Source organism: Callorhinchus milii, unplaced genomic scaffold (genome assembly GCF_018977255.1).
Source record: "Callorhinchus milii isolate IMCB2004 unplaced genomic scaffold, IMCB_Cmil_1.0 Scaffold2, whole genome shotgun sequence".
Taxonomy (NCBI): Eukaryota; Metazoa; Chordata; class Chondrichthyes; order Chimaeriformes; family Callorhinchidae; genus Callorhinchus; species Callorhinchus milii.
This window is the reverse complement of record NW_024704743.1, coordinates 32,932,644-32,953,696: the sequence shown is the minus strand read 5'-3', so window position 1 is coordinate 32,953,696 and position 21,053 is coordinate 32,932,644. Positions and strand designations below refer to the sequence as shown.

The 21,053-nt window shown below is 42.1% G+C and overlaps 1 protein-coding gene across 1 annotated transcript in view; it reads left to right on the top strand.

The window, feature by feature from the left end:
- The window catches only part of LOC103184542 (F-actin-uncapping protein LRRC16A), a 205,566-nt gene extending 198,211 nt beyond the window's left edge, over positions 1-7,355 (top strand). The window contains 2 exon segments of the mRNA XM_042332579.1: positions 2,152-2,307; positions 6,067-7,355. Coding sequence (XP_042188513.1) covers positions 2,152-2,307; positions 6,067-6,275 — 365 coding nt within the window. The 3' untranslated portion in view covers positions 6,276-7,355.
- The last annotated feature ends 13,698 nt before the right edge of the window (positions 7,356-21,053 follow it).

Here is a 21,053-nt window from a genome sequence, read left to right as displayed (position 1 = left end):
ACACGCCTCTGTTTACCTAACAGTAAGTAGGAACCTGGTTGTGAGGTCAATTGGCAGATCACTTTACCGGGCGTAATAATTCCTGCAAAAAAAAAATTGGTCAATTCAATCCACGGCTGTTTGTGGGACACTGTTGTGCGCAATTGCCGCGTTTCGCCCACAAAATATACAGTCAATTCACTTTACAGTATATCCCGTGAAGCGCTTTGAGATGTCTCGAAGACGTGGTAAGGCACTATATCAAATGCAAGGATTATTATTAATTGTTGTCCATCAGCTCAATCTATTAACAGTAACCCAGTGGCACTGGCACGGTGGCAAAAACGAACATTCCTCTCTCCTCTCTGAATGGCCACTGTCAGATTGCAGTGTTCTGTTCTGCAGCTACTGTATAGTTTTTCCATCAACCTTTTCAGAGTACATTCCATCTACATGATCTTTGCAAACTTATATTTGTTTGCAATTTCAAAATGGGGGGAATTACACTTTTTTTTGTAAAAATGTAAATGTTCTATAGTGTCTTGGCACAGCTCCTACCCCAGGTTCACAAAGTTGCATGTGTTCACAGATGGTCACTTCATCCCAAGCCTCAATGCTTTCAGTGTTGGGGAGGAATTGTTGTATGGCCCAGAAAGCTGTCCTGCGTCTCTGACAACACATTCTCTAGCAGCTCTGTTCCTGCCTCACCACGGTCATTTTTGAGTTGTTTCACCTCAAAAAGTCCTCACTCGGGTCTTCGTTGGGGCCACAGTTATAATTAAAAAATACTTAAAAGAATATTTGAGATCATTCAAGAATGTTGAAACAATGACTGTTGATAGTCCCTAAATATTTGTGAATGGACATGTATTGTCCGGGTATACAGAACTCATGGATGTCTAACATTAGCATTGGGCTAATAGCCCTTGGAGCATTCAAAGCCTGCAGGTGCCATCAAGCACTCTGAGACGCCGAACGGCATGGAGGGCGCTATATAAATCCAAGTTGTTGTTGTTGTAGTTATATAATTGATGAAAATGTGCTTCTGGTTTCCTTTTCATTAGTCAATTAAACAATTAAGGGCACATTGTATTGATTTGATTATGGTTAGCCCATGGGCTATTAGTCCAAACCAGTATTTTGGATCTCATTATTGCATCGTTCCACTGATTTTGTTAGATGACATGTTTGGCAACTGAATGTCCAGTTCCTGAGCCAGGGTATTCCAGAGCATTGCTGATGACAGCACAGACAGCCTGACTCACTGGCAGGACCTGGAAGGGCAGACAAGTCACTGGGGGCTGGGAGTCATCCCACTCAACTCCTGTTCACCCTGCAAGACAAAGCAAGGCTGACCAAAACAAAATGTTAGTTAAACTATGCACTCATTAGAAAATTAATGATGGATTTCTAACTTTACAATTTACTTAAATAAATAGCACATAATAGTGCCCAGTAACTATCTGGAATACGATCTATACTTGTTCTTGGTATTTTAGCTATGATTGAAGTTGTTTATAATCGAGATGAGTAGCAAGCAAATTAAAGACATTTAAGTTACTTTCGACTGGGTTTGCATGTGTTGTACAGCTTTCTAGTATCTAAAGGAGCTAGATTATTTTAGATGCAGCACTGTATAGCAATTTTCAGAGGAGAAGAACTTCTGTTTAAGAGCTTCAAAACTTGTAGAAACATAGAAACAGGACTAGGCTATTCAACCCCTCGAGCCTGATCTGTCATTTTAGAAGATCATGGCTGATCTGTGCCTCAAGTCCAGTTACCCAACCTTGCCCCATATCCCTTGATCCTCTGACCTAACAAATATCTATCTACCTCCATCTCGAAAATGTGAATGTGACTCGCTTGCAAGTACAAGTGTAAACCAAGATGACAAATTTGCAGTCATTAGACTTTTATTAATGAAATATTCTGTAGTTTTTGTACCTCCTTATCGTACTGTTCAGTATGAGAAACTCACAGAAAATAATCTTTACAGATACTTAAATGGAAAACATCTGGACTTGCAAAGAAAACTCAGTAAACAAAAGGTTGAAATAGATTTCTAGATGTAGAGTATAACCTGATGCCCCACGATGTATTGTGTGTGTGCTCCCGTGCATGTGTTTGTACGTATGTGTGTAAAGATAAAATATAGTGCATTTTTCTCGGTAGAGCTATTTGGAGCTGATAGTAGAGCTGGTACAGATCATGATTTTGAAATGCCAAGCAGTGGAGCACATATGTTCAAAAGAACACTGAGGCAGTCATCAACTGGTGCAGTGGATGATACAGGCGAGATCGAGCGCAAGAAATCACAGCTAAAGAATGGTCAGAATTTTTGCCTTCCTGAAGTGCATATGGTTGAGTATGTGACACCAGCAAAACTGTTTGAAAACATCCATATGAAATTATATGGGTGTAAATCCTTCTAAGAGTTCCAATAGCTCAACTCACAATGTAAAGTTCTGTTACTGGCAGTGGTTTCACACAAAATCCCCATCTGTGGCTCATCTTGTGAATTAACAAGAATAAACAAAATATTTATCTGAATTGGAAATTGGAAAATGTAACCCTCTCCCACCAAAATGCACAACCAAATCTTTCCAAGTTTTTTAAATTGCAACTTTGTGAGTATTCCAAATGGATAATTCTTCACATGGTTCATAAGGTTTGGTCGCTGTTGATTATCAGACTACAGATCTGGAGGAATTTGGTCAAAGGCACTTGCAATACCATTTTCAAACCTATTATTCACTGAAATGGGAAGTACTTGGGTTTCCAAGGACTGTATAAACTGAACATAAAGCAACCACAGCTAGGAGTGGCAAGGCCACAGAACAAGCCTGTCTGATTGCTATTTGATAGGTTTGCTGGTGCCACTTCCATGCTTTGAGATAAACTTGCTAACTTGCAATAAAAGGCTGTAGTATCCCAATCCAAGAACATATCTGCATGATTCCTAGAGACAACGTGTGATTTGGGCTCAGTTAAAAGTGTGACTTTCATTGAACTGGATTCAAATTGCCCTTTTTAAAAGTCAGTATAGAAACAAAATGATTGCAACCCGTTTGCGAAGAATAAACTCCTAAGATGCTGCAGCGGAGGGATACTACATCTTGAATGCTTTGCTTTGATAACAGCCCGTCAATGGCTTGCTTCATTAACTTATGGTTCAACAACATCAGGATTTTGGTGATCGGTGTAAGGTATATCTATATTTACTTAATACACCACAATTTTAGCCTTCATTGAATTTGCTCTCTTTGTGATCGCCATGTAACCATGTTCACTGAGTGCTGTGTCCTACATACACTAAATTCAGATTGGTTCAGAAGAAACGACTTGGATAATACCATTCGGTTATTAGACAATAAAGAACAAAGAAGGAATTAAGCTATCTACTTGGTCGGGTGGTCATTATTCTTTGAATCAAAAGCATCCTCCACATATCAGGCCCCCTTCTGTCCATCTCTACAGGCCTTTACAGATTAAGCAAGGATTAAAAACTGCTTGAAGGATCATTAAGACTCCACCATATCTGCAGCAGAAGCAACAAGAAGATTACATTTGTATAGTGCCTTTCACGTCGGGAGGACGTCTCAAGGCGCTGGACAGAGTATAGCATTTCAGACCCAAGCTGAGGTCGGGAGGGGAAGGGAGGGGAGGGGAAGGGGGGTGGCTGATGGCATGGTTGAAGAGGAGGGTCTTGAGGCGGGACTTGAAGGAGACTAAGGAGGCTAAGGAGGGGGCGAGGCAGAGTGACTGGGGGATGGACTTCCAGAGGTTGGGGACAGAGTGGCTGAAGGCTCTCCCGCCAATGGTGGGGCGGGTGGGTCAGGGGACGTGGAGCAGGCCAGAGCCGGCTGAGCGGAGGGAACGGGCAGGTTGGTAGGGGGTTAGGAGGTCGCAGAGGTAGGGTGGGGCGAGGCCATGGAGGGCTTTGTAGGTGAGGACCAGGATCTTGAACTGGATCCTCCGAAGGATAGGGAGCCATTGGAGTCGGGCGAGAATGGGGGAGATGGGGTCACAGAGTTTGGTGCGGGAGAGGACACGGGCTGCAGAGTTCTGGATTATCTGCAGCCTGTGGAGGGAGGAGTTGGGAAGGCTGACAAGCAGGGCATTTGCATAGTCGAACCTGGAGGTGATGAAGGCATGAACAAGAGTTTCAGAGGCCTAAGGAGTGAGGTAGTGGCGGAGTCGGGCGATGTTACGGAGGTGAGGGAAGGCAAAGCGGGTCATGGCTTGAATGTGGGGAAGAAAAGACAGTTGAGGTTCGAACAAGACACCTAGGTTCCTGATGGCTTGGTGAGTTGAAGTGTGCAACATGGAGGTTGATGCTACCAGAGCCTGAGGTGCAGAGGCGCTGGCGCGAGCCAATCAGGAGGGTCTCAGTCTTGTTCACATTCAACTGTAGGAAATTTGCCCTCATCCAGGACTTGATGTCCGAGAGACAGTCTGTCAGGACAGCGGTGGTTCTGGAGTTGAGGGTGGAAGCAGAAAGATAGAGTTGGGTGTCATCCGTATGCATGTGGAAGTTGACCCCATGTCTGCGGATGATGTCACCAAGGAGGAGCATATAGATATTAAAGAGGAGGGGGCCAAGGACAGAGCCCTGGGGGACGCCAGACGTGACAGTGCGGGGGATGGAGGAGAAACCGTTGGAGGCAACAAAGTGGAGACGGTGAGAGAGATAGGAATCTAACCAAGCAAGGGCAGGTCTGCGAAGATTAAGTAAAGCGTAGAGGCGGTGTATGAGGATGGAGTGGTCGATAGTGTCGAAGGCGGCAGAGAGATCGAGGAGGACAAGGAGGCAGAGGGAGCCCTGATCACAGATGTTCAGAATTTGATTAGTGACTTCGACCAGGGCTGTTGCTATAAGCAGCAATGAGAGCTGTTTCCTTAAGTTAATCTTGAAATTGTTTTAAAGGAAGATTGGTTCTTTGGGATTTCCCCAATGTTTTACTACTAGTGTGAACCTCAATGTTGTGTGTGTGTGAAGGATGCCCTCAATTTGAAGAGTGAAAAAGGCTCTACTTGGCAAACTAACCTTAATATACAGTTGTAGAATAAGGTTACTTACTTACTGTATGTAACCTGTGTCATGCTGGGATACAAGCTCTAACCCATGATGTGACAATTTTCCAATCTGGCAAACTCACAGGAGTAACCCAGTAAGTGGTGGAAATGGGCTTCTGTACAGAGCGGGAAATTGGCCAATGTCTCGCCTCAGTCCACTCAAAATGGGGGAAAGGAATTATCCTGGCTATGGAATGGCATGGGCTGGTTGGGCTAAATGGCCTGTTTCTGTGCTGCACATTTTTTGTTAATCTGTCATATTGGAGGCACCACCACTCCTGAAAAGAGAATAATTGTGTTATATCCTGGTCATTTCTGTTGAATGTTGTCCATAAGCGAACTGATTGTTACACATCAGCAAAGTGATTGGTCAACTTGTAGATTTCTCCAACACTTCGAGTTGTACCGTTTGTGACTCTTCAGTGTTGGCTCTGCTGTTGGCCTGTGATTTTGCTTACAATAGTCTGGGAGAATTTGTACTAAATATGCACTATTAATGCTCCTCAGTTGCTAGTGTAAGATCCCTAACAACCTGCATGAAGGTAGAAAAGCCCAGGTTCAAAATTCTGACTGATGGTGATGGATATTGCTCGCTGCTTGTAAATGCTCACATTTTGATGGGGTTTCATTTCACTGCATGATGGGACATGACTATATCTAAAACCTTCAAATAGTTCAGGAGAAAACTGCCTCTGGCGTCTAGACTAAAACCTTGGTGTGATGATTCTCTATGAACTATTTCTCATTTTGTTTCGTCCAGAAAGTAGACCTTGCCTAAGCTATAATCCAACACTTGTATTCTTCGGTTCATATTAAGACTGAGTTTCAGTAGAAAGAAAAATGTACTTCTGTATCTGTGATCGTTAAGTGGCAGTAATTTGATGCTGCAAAGAACTGTCAAGCTCGCAATATTTTTACTAATTTAATAATTGTTGTGCTGTTGTTTTGTAGCCTAACCTGGGTATATTATGTGAAGTAATCTTTTGTGTGTTCTGATTTCAAACTCGACAGTACGCTCAATCTCTTTGTCGGAGTCGTCTCCCAAACGCAGCCCACATCCTGAGGAGAGCAAAGCAGGCAGGACATCAGAGAGTCAGGAGATGGTCGCAAAGGGAAAAGCAGCCGGGAGAATCCGACAGCGATCAAAGACTGAGGGCAAGAATGAGAGCAAATCCAGTGACTCTGGAGAGGAAGGAGATAAGGATTACATATTTGTATAGCATGTTTGTGTGGGCTGGTTGCACAGCACAGGAGCACAGACAGGGATCTCAAGTAATCGGGGTGTAAAGACTATCTGATCTGTTTCTATTCACCAGCCAATCATTCTATTAATACTTTTTAAACTTTGTAAGCTGCACCTAGATACCCATCTTTCAAGCCAATGAGCAAGATTTTTAAAAAAACCTTTTTTGTTTGTTTAGACTGTGATTTTTATTTCCTGCCTATAAGCGATTCCCTCTGCTTTTTTGCCTTTATTTTCATCTGCAAATGTTTTCCTTCTTCACTACCTCTCTTCCCTTGACCATTCCCAAATGAAAGTAAACATTCATGTTAGCAAATGCCAGCATTTTTTTTCTCATTTACTTGAATTGTGTAAAGGAGCTGTGAGAGATGAGATACACATGTGGTACAAGGATCTATTAAGCCAAGCAATCTGAACTGGAAATCTTTTAGGGGTCTGCTTCCACCTTATAAACAGCAGGCTATGGTCTAACTGCTGTATATGTGTGCACGTGTGTGTGTGTGGGTGGGGTGTGTGTGTATGTGTGTGCGTGCGCGTGTGTATAAAATGTGCACGTGAGATATAATCCTGTATACAATCCTGCAAAGTAACGACTGAGCACACTAATGAAACTAATTTGTATAATTTATTATAAATATAACGGGGAACTTGGATAAGGGTTTTTAATGCTTCTGTTGGGGGGTGGGGTTTGATCTCTCAATGTACAGATAGGGTTGTTCACTCATTTTCCATGAGCATTGCCACAAGCACAATGAACAAGATGAAAATGTGGGTTTGGTGAGTGTAACGTTTAAAGTTATAATGTGAAAAGGCTGTTTGGAATAAGGAGTTTTTTTTTCAATCATCTTTGCATTATATTTAATGATATCTGATGATTTGTTCAATCTACCCACTTTTACATCTGAAATTGTTTGAATCGCTATGCCTTCCTCTTTCTCTCCCCCCCCCCCCCCCCCCCCAGCCCCCCAGTGGCATATATTTGCTTTCTGTAGGTTAGTTGAAATGTAGAGGGGATTTCTTCATGTATATATTTGTACCAATAAAGAGAATGATTCTACGTTTGTCTTTGCCTTGCTATTCAGTCACAAGAAACCATCCTCTGTTCCTTTGCTCTGCACAATGATGAGAGGATCCAAAGTCAGAACGTTCAGTCACGACGTTCAAAACCAAGTAAAGGTTATTTCTCTTATTTCTTCTGCAGGTTTTCTGACCCAGAAATGACTGAGGTCATTGCTATAAGTTCCACAGACACAAAGCATGCACTGTGTAGATGATCACCTATGAAGTAAAGTCACTACACTTTACAGTAAATCCTGTTGAGTACTTTGAGACATCATCCCAACATGAAAGTTGCTTATCAAATACAAGGATTATTATTCTACACTGTACATCATAGATGGAGGCCATCTTTTATCATCACGTCTGTATAGTCCATGGATTTATTTCATAGATAATAAAACAACTCTGATGGCCATTATTTATATATTTGAAACTCATAATCCAAAATTCTAGGTTGTTTAACTGTATGATGGTCTGGTCCCAAAGTATTTAAGATAATGCTTAAAATATTGTAGCTCTGGTCACCATCCTACAGAGAAACATCCGGCTCCTGGACTCTTTATTGTCAAATGCCTTTCAGACCAGTGACTGGCAGAAAATGTCTCCCCTTTGTTTCTGAGGAACACACATTAAAAAAGACAAATGCTGAAAACCTTCCACTTATTCTAAGCTTCAAAGACTACTTTGTCTCTCAGTTTAACTGTGGAAATGTCTTAATCCAGAAGATGGTTTTATTTAAGAATTGAGGACACATTGGCTTAAGTCTGAATTTAACGATTTCCACAATTCTGCCAAATGTTACATTTTAAGATAAAATTGTCTTGCAGTAAAAGACCAGATGTAATTTTGAACCCTTCATTGACACGTAGTGCATAATATAACTGTGTTTACACAAAGAGCATAATAGCCCCCCAAATGTGTTGCCTGAAGCCCCAGCATGTAGCTCAAGGGCAGAATTAAGCATTAGGTTTGTTGGACTATATACAGTATCAAACCATGAGGGTAAATTCACTGTTTATTCAAAATGCCAAAAAAAAAGATTTATCCTTTGGAGATGTTCTATAGTTTGGAGTGAAAATTATAGGCAACCTTCTTCTGCTAATCATCCAATATATGAAATTTCCCCTGCATTTCTTTCTCAGTCCTCTGTTCCTCGACAATCCTCCATATTGCAACTGATCACTCACCTCGTGGCTGTTTGTAATGAAAAATGTTGCATTTGCCTGCGCATACAGTCACTGTATTTGACGGGAGTTAATTGTGAAACACTTTGAAATGTGCTCGCTTGATGAAGCCACCAAAAGAAAAGCAAGTTCTTGATACTATACATTGGAAAATGTCCTCACTGCATCTACTAGCATAGGAACACTATCGTAATGCCATCCCACTTTAATTCCTACACATGATCTAAGGCTACAATCTGCAGCTCCTGCAGAATGTCTTGTGCCCTAAGGAGTAACAGAAGCTTATAAAGTGGAGTCACTGGAGATTATCAGCCTGAGCTGAATGTGGTTCTAATTATGCCTGGGATCAGAAAATTACAGCAGAAATAACTAAAATATGATAATTAATGCATGTCTGTGAACTTGTTTGTATCTGTTCCTATGTCTACATTGTGTAAGTTGTAAGTCAAATGTTATTCCCCTCCAACAGAGGAGGTTGTGTTTGAGAGCAAGGAAATGTCTCTCGCATCTTGTCCTACCAGTCCTGCAGGCTTTGTGGATAACCATTTCACTTTATGGTGCAATTTATCCTTGATTATACTATAATCACATCAGAGGCTCCCTCCTCTGTAAGCGTGCTGTTCTAACCTACACAGGAGAGATTCAAATGAAGAAGGCATTTTGATCCATTTGATCTCAGATTTCTACCCATCCTACCATCCATTCCCCCAACCAGTCGTTAATTGGGTATATAAATGCTTCCTGGTGTTTGTCTAGACATTGCCTTTTGCATCTAAACCTGTGTTCTTGTTCTGCTGTCTCAATGCATCCAACAGTATTGTTCTGGGTTGGGTTTACTTTCTCAATCCCATTAAAAATCGCACACACAGTGAAAACCGGACACATGTGGGACAGACGTTTTGTCTGGTTTAAGAGATGAAATACCTTCCTGCCCCGCAGAGGAGCGATGATATCTCCTCCCATTGCCGTAACCATTGGAGAAGACTATATTTTGTGGAGGAAACATGGCAGCTAATTGCGCACAGCAGTGTCCCATAAACAGTGCTGTTGTTGGGATGCGACGTTCAACTGAACTCCATCTGCCTGTCCCATGGCACTATTTCGAAAAGACAAACGAGTTTCTCCCAGTGTCCTGGAAAAGAATCTCACTATAATACATGCAATTACTTTCTTTTTCTTCACCACTCCTCTTTTTAACTACTGTCTTTTAGAGAGGTCTGTTAACAATTTTGGCTTTTAGGTTTATTTCAGCTTAATTTAATTTGCTTCCATTGACTTTCATAAGATCAGTTTGGTATAGCACTGGAAGGCTGCCCACGTCCATTTGGCTGCTCTTCTCTAATTATTTCTGCTAAAGTTGAGTTTTGGGCCACTGAAAATGTCTGGTTTAATTTTTGGCTTTAATTTGGACATGGTTTAAACCTGCACAAGATTGAGTTTGGTAATAATAACCTTGCATTTGATATATATATACTATATAAAAATGACAGTTTGCGGTACACTGATGTGCACAATTGGCTGCCACATTTTGCCCCAAACAATACAGTCAATTCATTTTACAGTATATTCTGTGAAGCATTTTGAGATGTCTCAAAGATGTGATAAGGCACTATATCAAATGCAATAATAATAATAACAATAATCCTTGCATTTGATATAGCGCTTTTCAAGTCTTCTAGACATCTCAAAGCACTTCACAGAATAGACTGTAAAGTGAATTAACCGTATATTTGTGGGCGAAACGCAGCAGCCAATTGCGCACAGCAGTGTCCCACAAATAGTCGTGGATTGAAAATGACCAATTTATTATTGCTTTCTTTTGGAGGGATTATTATTAGGCGTGTGGAGTAAGGAAACTTGCCCAAGGTTTCGCCCTGACCTGCCTGGAATTGAACTCAGGTCTCTCGCTTGCAAGGCGGGTGCTCTAACCACTGAGCTACAGGACTCCACAAGAATGCAAAGATTATTATTATATTTTAGGTATATAACTGAGCACAGACCATTTATACAAATGTAATCTTGTTATTTTATAATTACATAAAATATTTGTGCTTTATACAGAGAATGATTGAATTGAGACACCCAACTGAATACTGATCCCATTCAACCTAGAAACTATCCAAACAAGTACCCTCTACTCCCTTTCCCTTAATAACAGCAATTTTACATTTATATAATGCTTTTCACATCAGGAGGACGTCTCAAAGCCCTTCACCGAGACAACTGGGAGCCCGAGCTGGGGGATGGGGGGAGCTGAGGAAGATGGGGAAAGGTAACCCAAAACATAGTCGAAAAGGAAGTTCTTTAGGCAAGCTTTCAAGGTGGGATTGAAGCGATGTGTGGAGGAACTCCAGGAGAGAGTTCCAGAGAGGGAGCAGAATGGCTGAAATGCCCAGTTACTGATAGTGGGGGTGGACATGAAGCAGACTGGAGGTTTGCTGAGCGAAGGGAGCAATGGGTGGTAGGAGTGCAGGAGGTCGTAAAGGCTGGGGGGTGAGGCTATGAGGGACCAGTTCCAAATCTACTAAAGGGAGAAATTCCACCTGGACATAGATTTACGTTGTTTATGTAAAAATTTTGAGTGAGGAATGTGGCAAATTGTTGAATTCAGTTTTAACTTCAAAGTCAATTTTCTGTAGTTCTTAAAATAATTTACAGAAAAAATGAATTGAAATAGTTGTTGCTGTTGGTCAGCTGACATCTACCCCTTCTGAAACCGTGCTGGTTGTCATTTATTTGATTAGTTTAATACAAATCAACCATTCTGCTTCTAATGATTGATTTCATTCATTGTTAAGTAAGATGTAAGTGGCATTCCCCCATCCCCATCCCAACTCCAGATCCTCCTGAATTTTCTTGAAATAAGATTTTTTTAAAAACTCGTGTACATCTTTTGAGAGTTTCTGAAGATGTTTCCTTTGTAAATGTATCTTTAATATGTATAGAGCAATTTTTTGCCCAGTAATTTAAAGAACACTTCCATCTGTGCCTTTCATATGCGTAATGTCACACAGATGAGAGAGATGCTAGCGTAAACTGAGATGTGCACAGACGGCCTGTGGAGCATGTTTTTAGATTTTGTTTTAAAGGGTTAGATTTTAACTGATGCATTCTTTGTACAGTGAAGTTTAGTCAGAATTGTGTGTGGGTGGTGTTTCATTCAAAGGGTAATACTTTTTTTTAAAAAAATCTATTCACCTAACAGCTACCTCTGGGTGTTGCTTTCCATGGTAAGGTATAATAATTATAGATTCACCCATTTCTTCAAATGTTCTGACCTAATATTGCCACGGGATGGCGATGTAGCCACACATACACACACAGGTTCACAGCCAGGACCTGCCTTACACTGGCAAATCTGGTGCAGTCATGAGGTCCCTGCACAGATTACTGTGTTTGTTGTGTGGATATTGCTGTCTGTTGAACATTGCTGTGTGCAAATTGTCTGCAGGAATTGCCTACAAATATACAGTCACTACAATTCACAGAAAAACTTTGAAGCGCTCTGATAAGGCATTAAATCAAATGCAACGAGTATTATTATGTATAATTTAATTTTTTTCCCAGATTTTATCCCTATAAGTCCTGCTGCTAGGGATAAGTCCAGATGGTAATATTTTCTTTAAAGGGGGAGTATTCAATGTGCAGCGATTTCCTATCCTTTATCATATGAGGGAGTCTATGAAATGTCTAGAAGACCCAATAAGGCTCTATATCAAATGCAAGGATTACTACAGTGACCCAAACAAGTAACACCACTAACATACTTCAAAGAATCAAAGCAGCATTCTTACAACACAATTTACATTCATGTTAGGAGGACATCTCAAAGTGTTAGTGACTTGTGAATCAATGTGATTGACATAATAATAATAATAATAATAATAATAATAATAATAATAATCCTTGCATTTGATATAGCGCTTTTCACGTCGGGAGGACGTCCCAAAGCGCTTCACAGAACACACTGTAAAGTGAATTGACTGTATATTTGTGGGCGAACGCGGCAGCCAATTGCGCACAGCAATGTTCCACAAACAGTCGTAGATTGAAAATGACCAATTTATTATTGGTTTTGGTTTTGGAGGGATTATTATTAGGCTCTGTGTGGAGTAAGGAAACTTGCCCAAGGTTTCGCCCTGACCTGCCTGGAATTGAACTCAGGTCTCTCGCTTGCAAAGCGAGTGCTCTAACCACTGAGCTACAGGACTCAGGTTTCTTTAAGAAATCTCCTTAGAAATTATAGATCCCAATGAAGAAGTGTAAGCAAAAAATATGAACCACCCATAAGGCATAAACAGTAACAGAAACTTACTGTTAGTATCTTGGCTCCAGGAGCAAGCACGCTGCTTAACATTAGTACAGCATTCACACTGGATTTGTAACTTATTTTATAATTATATATTAATAACATGTGTTGCTTTATAGAGAGAATGATTGAATTGCTCCCTTGATTTCTCTTGTTCTGTTCTGGTTGTTGACAGAATAGAGACTTCTTGGACGTGGTGGCAGTTCTTGCAATGCAGGGGTGTGAGGGGGGAGGTAGCAATTTGGAGTCTCATTTGCAAAAAGGATTTGTAAATAGTGGATCTTGCAGGTAGCTAGGTGTGTGGAAACCCTCTGGGACGCTACCCTATGTGAGGGGCACTATATAAATGCAAGTTGTTGTTGTAATACTCTCACCTGTGAGTCATCATGTTGTAGGTTCAAGTCTCAAGAACTTTGAATTCACAGTCTAAGCTGAGACTCCAATACAGTCCTGGTGGAGCAACTGTCCTTTCTAGTCCTCATCTGTGCCATGACCCGCTGTGCCTTCCCCCACCTCCGCAACATTGCGCAGCTCCGCCACTGCCTCACCCCTCAGGCTACCAAGACCCTCATCCACAGATTTATCACATCTAGACTCCTAACTCCCTGCTTGTCGGCCTTCTTAACTCTTCTCTCCACAAGCTGCAGATCATCCTGAATGTTGAGGCCCATGTCCTCTCCTGCACCAGGCTCCGTGACCCCATTACCCCCACCCTCGACCTTGTCCCTTCTACCTCTGACCTGCTAACCGCATATCTTGCTGTCCGTTCCCACCGCTTAGCAGGCTCCAGCCTGCTTCACATCCCCCGCCCGGCCCGCCCCACCATCAGCGGTCAGATCTTTAGCTTCTCCGCCCTCACCCTTTGGAACTCCATCCCACAGTCCCTTCACCTCACTCTCTCCCTTACCTTCTTCAAGGCACATCTCAAGACCATCTCCTTCGACCGTGCCTTCAGCCACCCTCCTACCCCTACCCTCCCTGTACTCCATCCTCCCTGATCCGAACCCCCTGCTTAGCTCCAAATCCCTGACAGTCCAGTGACTCGGGGCATACTCCTGACGTGAAAGGCACTTTACAACAACAACAACAACAAGATTCCATTTATAAAGCGCCTTTCACGTCAGGAGGACGTCCCAAGGCACTGTACAGTTGGGTCAGGATGATTTGTTATTGTTGTTGTTGACAGTTGCTCCACCAGGACTGCATTGGAGTCTCAGCTTAGACTGTGAATTCAAAGTTCTTGCCATGCTTCGGATGAGACGCTAAATTGACATCTGGTCTGCCTGTTGAGTAGATGTTAAAGATCCCATGGCTCAAGAAAAAGAGAAGGGAGTTTCTCTCAGTGTCCTACCCAACAATGCCCCAAATAAAATTGGTTGTTCACTTCACGGCTGTTTGTATGACATCGCTGTGCGTAAATTGGCTGCCACCTTTGCTTACAATATATAATCACTACACTTTGCACTAATTTCTGGGAAGCACTTTGAGATGTTTCAAACATAGCAAATGCAAGGATTATTACTATTGTTATTGTGGTTCCCAAAGGACTGTGGTTTGTCGAGTTAATTGAAACAGCAGAAATGTAAATACATTTCTAAAAGGAGTGAAAGTTCAGTTTTATGGTCTGGAGATTCGCTGTTTGTTAGCTCATGAACTTCAAACATGTGCACAGACCAGTACTTCAATTTAACATTGAGGACATCAGACAGGACATTTCTACACTGGCAGCATGAACTATTGCTCTTTGGTCTGAGCTGTACACTGAGAGGCTTCTGTCTTAGCTCTGCTCCTTGATCACATAGTCAGTGTGTTTAACGTCTCAGTCTCTGAGATGGTCTTTCTTACTTTGACTTCAGGACAGGATCAGGCACTTCATTCTAAATGCAGAAATTCTGCCAAAGGTCCATTTAGCTCAGGAAACCGGTTTGCTATTTAAATAAGTTGGTCTCAGGAGAAACATAAACTGTACTTGTGTTGTCCAAATGGCCCTCTGTTATTATGTTGACAGATTTAAGTGTTTTGGAGATTAGTTTAAGTGTTCGATGTATCATGGGAATAGAGCTGTGGGCCTTGTCACTTGCAAAGCAGTGACTCACTGACTGGGTGGTAAACTGGATCCCGCTCCAGTGTCAGTGAACTTGGTGACATTCCCTCCCATCCTGGAGGAGTCGACTGAATATTAGGAAACATTTTGGCTGCTGCAGGGAAATTATATTTAAACCACCTACAGAACAGTTCCCTGGGTATTCCCAAGTGTCATGCTGCTAAATTTAAGTACTCCATGATGCCGTACAGCGTGAAGGGCTCTATATAAATGCAAGTTGTTGGTGTTGTTAGAAAGAGCTCTGCATTCCAGGTGATGTTAATACAGTGCCCTTCTCCCTAACCCACTCTCTGAAACTCTCTTCCCAAGCCCCTTCGCCATGTTCATTCTTTTCCTCCCTGCAAANGCTTTTTGCTGGTCAGCTGAGTGTCTGACACAATCGGAAACCCATCAATGTACTTAAGCCAGACTGTATATTTATGTCATCTACAGATGGAATTTCCCATGTCTGAAATGCAAAGCACTCAAGTTTCCTGGAGGGTCACGTCCTGCTTACCTAATTCCGGAGAGTATTAGGCACAGTTTGGCGAGAGTCGTCCCAGAGAATGTGTTGGGGACCTGCTGGAGTTTAAGTCACATAACTTTAGATTGAAACCTTGTCTGGGAAGCTTCCTGCTACTTGTCAACTCCTAAAAAATTATAACCTTGACATTACCTTTGCTCAACACTTGCTTAAATTCTCCTTTCCGCTCACGCTCCATATAGTCTCTGTGAAGTGCTTCATCCTGTGGGAAAGATGCTATAAGTGCAAGCTGTGTTAACAGATACACAGACTCAGTTCTGACTCTCACCTCTGAGTCAGACGATTGTGGGTTTCAAGCACCACGTCGGGACCTTGAGCTCATATAGTCTAGACTCTAAAACCGACACTCCACTGCAGTGCTGGGATTGTGCTATGTTGTTGGAGGTGCTGTCCTTCGAATGAGATGTTAAATGGAGATCCTCTCTGCCTGTTCAGGTGGATGTTAACGATCCCAAAGCACTATTCGAAAAGAGTGTTTCTCCCAGTGTTCTGGCCAGCAATCCCCCAAAGTTGGTTGCTGCGTTTGCCTACAAAATGCACATCTTTACGCTTTAGAGTAAATGCTTTGAAACACTTTGATATGTCCTGACATGAAAGGTGCTATATCAAATGTAAGGTTTATTATTATAAGTGTCATTTTGTCCCCATTTGTTGCAGATTGTTTCAGCAAGGAATTCTGCATTATAATAATAATAGTAATAATCCTTGCATTTGATATAGCGCTTTTCACGTTGGGAGGACGTCCCAAAGCGCTTCACAGAACACACTGTAAAGTGAATTGACTGTATATTTGTGGGCGAACGTGGCAGCCAATTGCGCACAGCAATGTCCCACAAACAGTCGTGGATTGAAAATGACCAATTTATTATTGTTTTGGGTTTTGGAGGGATTATTATTAGGCTCTGTGTGGAGTAAGGAAACTTGCCCAAGGTTTCGCCCTCTGCCTGGAATTGAACACAGGTCTCTCGCTTGCAAAGCGAGTGCTCTAACCACTGAGCTACAGGACAAACATGAGCAAATATGTTATTCAGAAGTGTATATTTATAAATATCTATGTGGTAAATTTCACTGCAGCTCAGTTAAAGGATACTTGTCTAGTCTGCCCCATGCAATCTTTTTGTCTTTTATAAGTCATGTGTAAACTGTGCCTGAGGCCATTTGGTTTACACGGGTGCCGTTAATGATGTAATTAACAACCACTGAACAACCAATCATGCATTTAGTACCCAATAAAAGCAATAATCCTAGCATTTGGTCTAGGTCTAGCATCTTTCATGTCAGAAGAATGTATCAAAGCACTACAAAGGATGTAGTGTAGAGTGGAGTGACTATACTTGTGGGGAAGGTGGCAGTCAATTTGCACACAGCAATGGACCACAAACAGCCATGAAATGAATGATCAGTTTTACATGAAGGATTATTCACCAGGACACAGAGAGAAGCTCCCTTCCCTTTTCGATTAGTGCCATAGGATCTTTAACGTCCACTTGAACAAGCCAACGGGACTTCAGTTTAATTTCTCATCTGAAAGATGGCATCTCCAGCAATGCAGTGACAGTCTCGATTATATGAGTGCCAAGTGCCAATGTGGGGCTTGAACCTACAATCATCTGACTCCGAGGTGAGAGTCCTACCAACTGAGCCAAGCACATCATTCTAAATGCAGGAATTCTGTCAAAGGTCCATTTGGCTCAATAATCTGCTTTGCCATTTAAATAAGTGGGTCTCAGGAGGAATATGTTTATTTCCTGTCCTCTCCTGAATCTTTTAACTCTTTTCCTTCAAGGGATATGATCCTATTAGTGGCTGACACCCTCCGGGACCTCACTCAGGTACTCATTATTTATGAATGTAACTTCATAGTAAATAACAATGGGTTGTTTGGGGGCATTACAGATCAGACCAAACCTGTCCACACCTGACATCCTCAACACCCACACCTTCCAGCAGGGTCTATGCAACAGGAGTAGGCGCCCAGACTGAATTTCCTCTCAGGGACACTAAAGCTACTTTGCCCTTAATCATTCCTTAATCACTGCTGTGCGCAATTGGCTGCCGCATTTCACCCACAAAATATACAGTCAATTTACTTTACAGTATTTTTTGTGAAGCGCTTTGAGACGTCTCGAAGACGTCAAAAAAGCGCTATATCAAGTGCAAGGATTATTATTATCATGCCTAATTTAAGAACAACTAACTCAGCACAGACCATGTTCAAAGCTGAGGCTTTCTGGTTTGTATGACCCGGGTCTCACCATGATGTCTCTGTAGCCACAAAGCCATTGATGGAGGAATATTTGTTGGCGTTACACATAGCACCTTTCAGCCACTAATGGGTTTTCTCTCATTGTAACTGTGGAACATTGCCAGACTCCGCCACTGCCTCACCCCTCAGGCTGCCGAAACCCTCACTCACGCATTCGTCACCTCAAGGCTTGATTACGGGAACTCGCTCCTCATCGGCCTTCCCAACTCTTCCCTTCACAAGCTGCAGATCATCCAAAACTCTGCAGTTCATGTACTCTCGCACACTAGGCTCCACGACCCCATCACTCCCACCCTCGCCCGACTCCACTGGCTCCCCATTCCCCAGAGGATCGAGTTCAAGATCCTCGTCCTCACCTTTAAGGCAATCCATGGTCTTGCCCCCTCCTACTTCTCTGACCTTTTGATTCCCTACCAACCTGTCCGCTCCCTCCGTTCATCAGGCTCCAGCCTGCTCTATGTCTCCCGCCCGAACCCACCCTACCATTGGTGGCCGGGCTTTCAGCCTCTCTGCCCCCACAATCTGGAACTCCATCCCGCATTCCCTTCACCTCGCTTCCTCCCTCACATCCTTCAAGGCCGGTCTCAAGACCCTTCTCTTCGACCGTGCCTTTGGTCTCCCTCCCACTTCTCTGCCTTCCCTCACCCCTACACCACCCCTCCTCCATGCTCGGGCCCCGACACCTGACTGTTCAGCGCTTTGGGATATCCTCCCAATGTGAAAGGCGCTCTATAAATGTAATTTTGTTGTTGTTGTTGTATGACCAAAATCAATATGTAGCTATAACTGAATTCTCTATCAATGATTTGACATAGTGACTGATGAATCAACTGACACCCCTAGATCTCTTTCAGTTTCCCTTCTGACAAGTTCTATACTATATGTAGTTGTACCTTGCATTTATCTTCATTTGTCAGTTATCAGTCTATGAGCATACCATATCAAGCTCATTTTATAGGACTGATAATCTAACCACAAAGATTGTCTGCGACAACAAAGTCTCTCTGCTTCATTGCTTTCAACCAATTCTGAATCCACGTGTGTGTTATGTCTTCAATGAAGTTTGAAAATCCCTGAACATTTACTGTCCCTTAGCTGAAGCTGTATTGTTTGCTTAAACATGACTGATAACAGAACAGCAAATCACACAAGATTGAGGGAAGTTTATAGCTTTCATGTTATAAACTTTATTATCTCAATTTAAAAAGTAAAATGGCAGTAATTTTCCATTCAAAGGTTTTAGTTACAAAGGTGATCTTTAACTAAAGTACTGAAAGTGCACATAAAAGTTAAGTGTGTAGCTCAGTCCCTACATACTGCCATTGCGAGGTTAACTGCTGTAAACTTAATCCACTCTCTGCTTACATTTGGCAGGTTACATCACGTGTTTGACATCTGACACCAAAGCGATTGCAAAAGACAAAAGACGGAATGATGGCTTAAAGTCAAGATAGCATCTGAGCAATTAGTGAACAGAAGGAAGCTATTCAGCAGCCTGATCTTTTTTTAAGTTAAAAAATGAGACATTGGAGGGAGGGAGGTGGAGGGAAAGCTCCAGAAAGTGGGAGCAAAGTGGTTGAAAGCTTACCTGTCAAAGGTGAGGCAGACCGGCTGAGGAGCATGAAGCAGGCCAAAGTAAAATATTAAAATTAGAGGGTTTAAAAGATACACATTAATTGAACACTTAGCGTGTCAATGATGACATTTATTGATCTAAACGCAAACAAGAATTATATCCATCAGCATTGTTCTCCTGTTGTGATACACAGGAACGTGTGAGACATTGACCAGAGATCCACAAGCCAACCATCCCTGACCTTTGACTATCAAAACCACCTTTGGAGTCAGATTTTAACCAAAGTCGAAAAAAAAATCACGTCTTTAAATGTTAATAAAAAATGGACTAGAAATAGGGAGAAGAAAATTGTTAAATTTCACTTCACGACTGTGAAATAATTATCCTTATATTTAGTATAGTACCAAATTGAAAGCCGCTATATAAATACAATTTTTTTTTGTTGCCTCAGTGCTTCACTGGATATACTGTACTTTAAAGTAGAGTGACTGTATGTTTTGTGAGAGCCAATATGAACACAGCAACGTGTCCTACAAATGGCTCTGAAGAAAGGTACTATGGAAGTATTCTTCTTATTGTAACAAGTGGATACCCAGGCTGTGAGATGGAATTTCTTTGCATCCAGTTTCATTACGTTTACCAATTTCAGGTATTTCATAGGTTGGGTACAAGTAAATTTTTCTTCATCAAAACATAGTGATTTGCTATAACTCATTCTAGAACCCACTGCCCCATTGGCCAGAACTTCCATCCATGACCATCCATCACCTCTTAGCATTTTGTGTGGAATTATGGATATTTTTCTGGATTCCTACTAGATAGGAAGTGCAGTTAGAGTGGAAAATATTTGTCTTGAGGTCTCCTCAATAAGCCACTTCCAACACGATTGGGAGGACTGTTGTGCAGACATTGAACGCTGTCATTTGTCAGTCTGTATCTCAATGGTCGCCAGATGCTCCCAAACAGACATGCGAAGTGATAGAGAGTGATTGGTGGAGAATAGTTTTGTGGATATGGGTAAGGAGTAGTATGTATATGGGGCAACAGTTTTGTGGTGGTCATCCAATCATTTAAGCATGTGTGTGTGTGTGGAGTGGGGGGTAATTCAATAGGTGTGCGTGGGGGCGTAATTCACAAATTGTGTGTAGGGCGGATTCAGTAGGTTTGTTGGCGGAGGGGATGATTCAATGATTGTGTGTATGTGTGGAGGGGGGATTCAGTAATTGTGTTTATGTGTGTAGGGATAAATCAGTAATTATGTGTGGGGGTGGGGGTGAGCAATTGTGTTTATATGTGTGTGTGTGTGGGGGGGTGTGATTCAGTAGGGGGGAGTGTATGTGTGTGATTGTGTTGGGGGGGTCCTGTCACATAGCAGGTTTTGCTGCTGACCTTGATGTTGTATGAAGAAATAACAGAGACAACCTACACAAATAACTGTGCACAATTGGTTTCAAGGGCATGGTGCATGGTACTCTGTGTGCGCGGAGTTGGGGGGAGGAGGGGTGGACTCTGTAAGTCCAACTACACTGAGATCATACACACCTGCATGTTTTACTTTTACTGTCACTGTCAATGCGAAACATTAAAAACAGTCTCTTAACATTTCTAAAAAGCAATATGTGAGAGGGTTTCATTTGCAAATGAAACTGTGTATGAACCAGAGACTTATTGCAGTGATTCAGTGATGCCATCAATCAGATGACAGTTTTACTAATAGCCTTGTCGATATTTCTG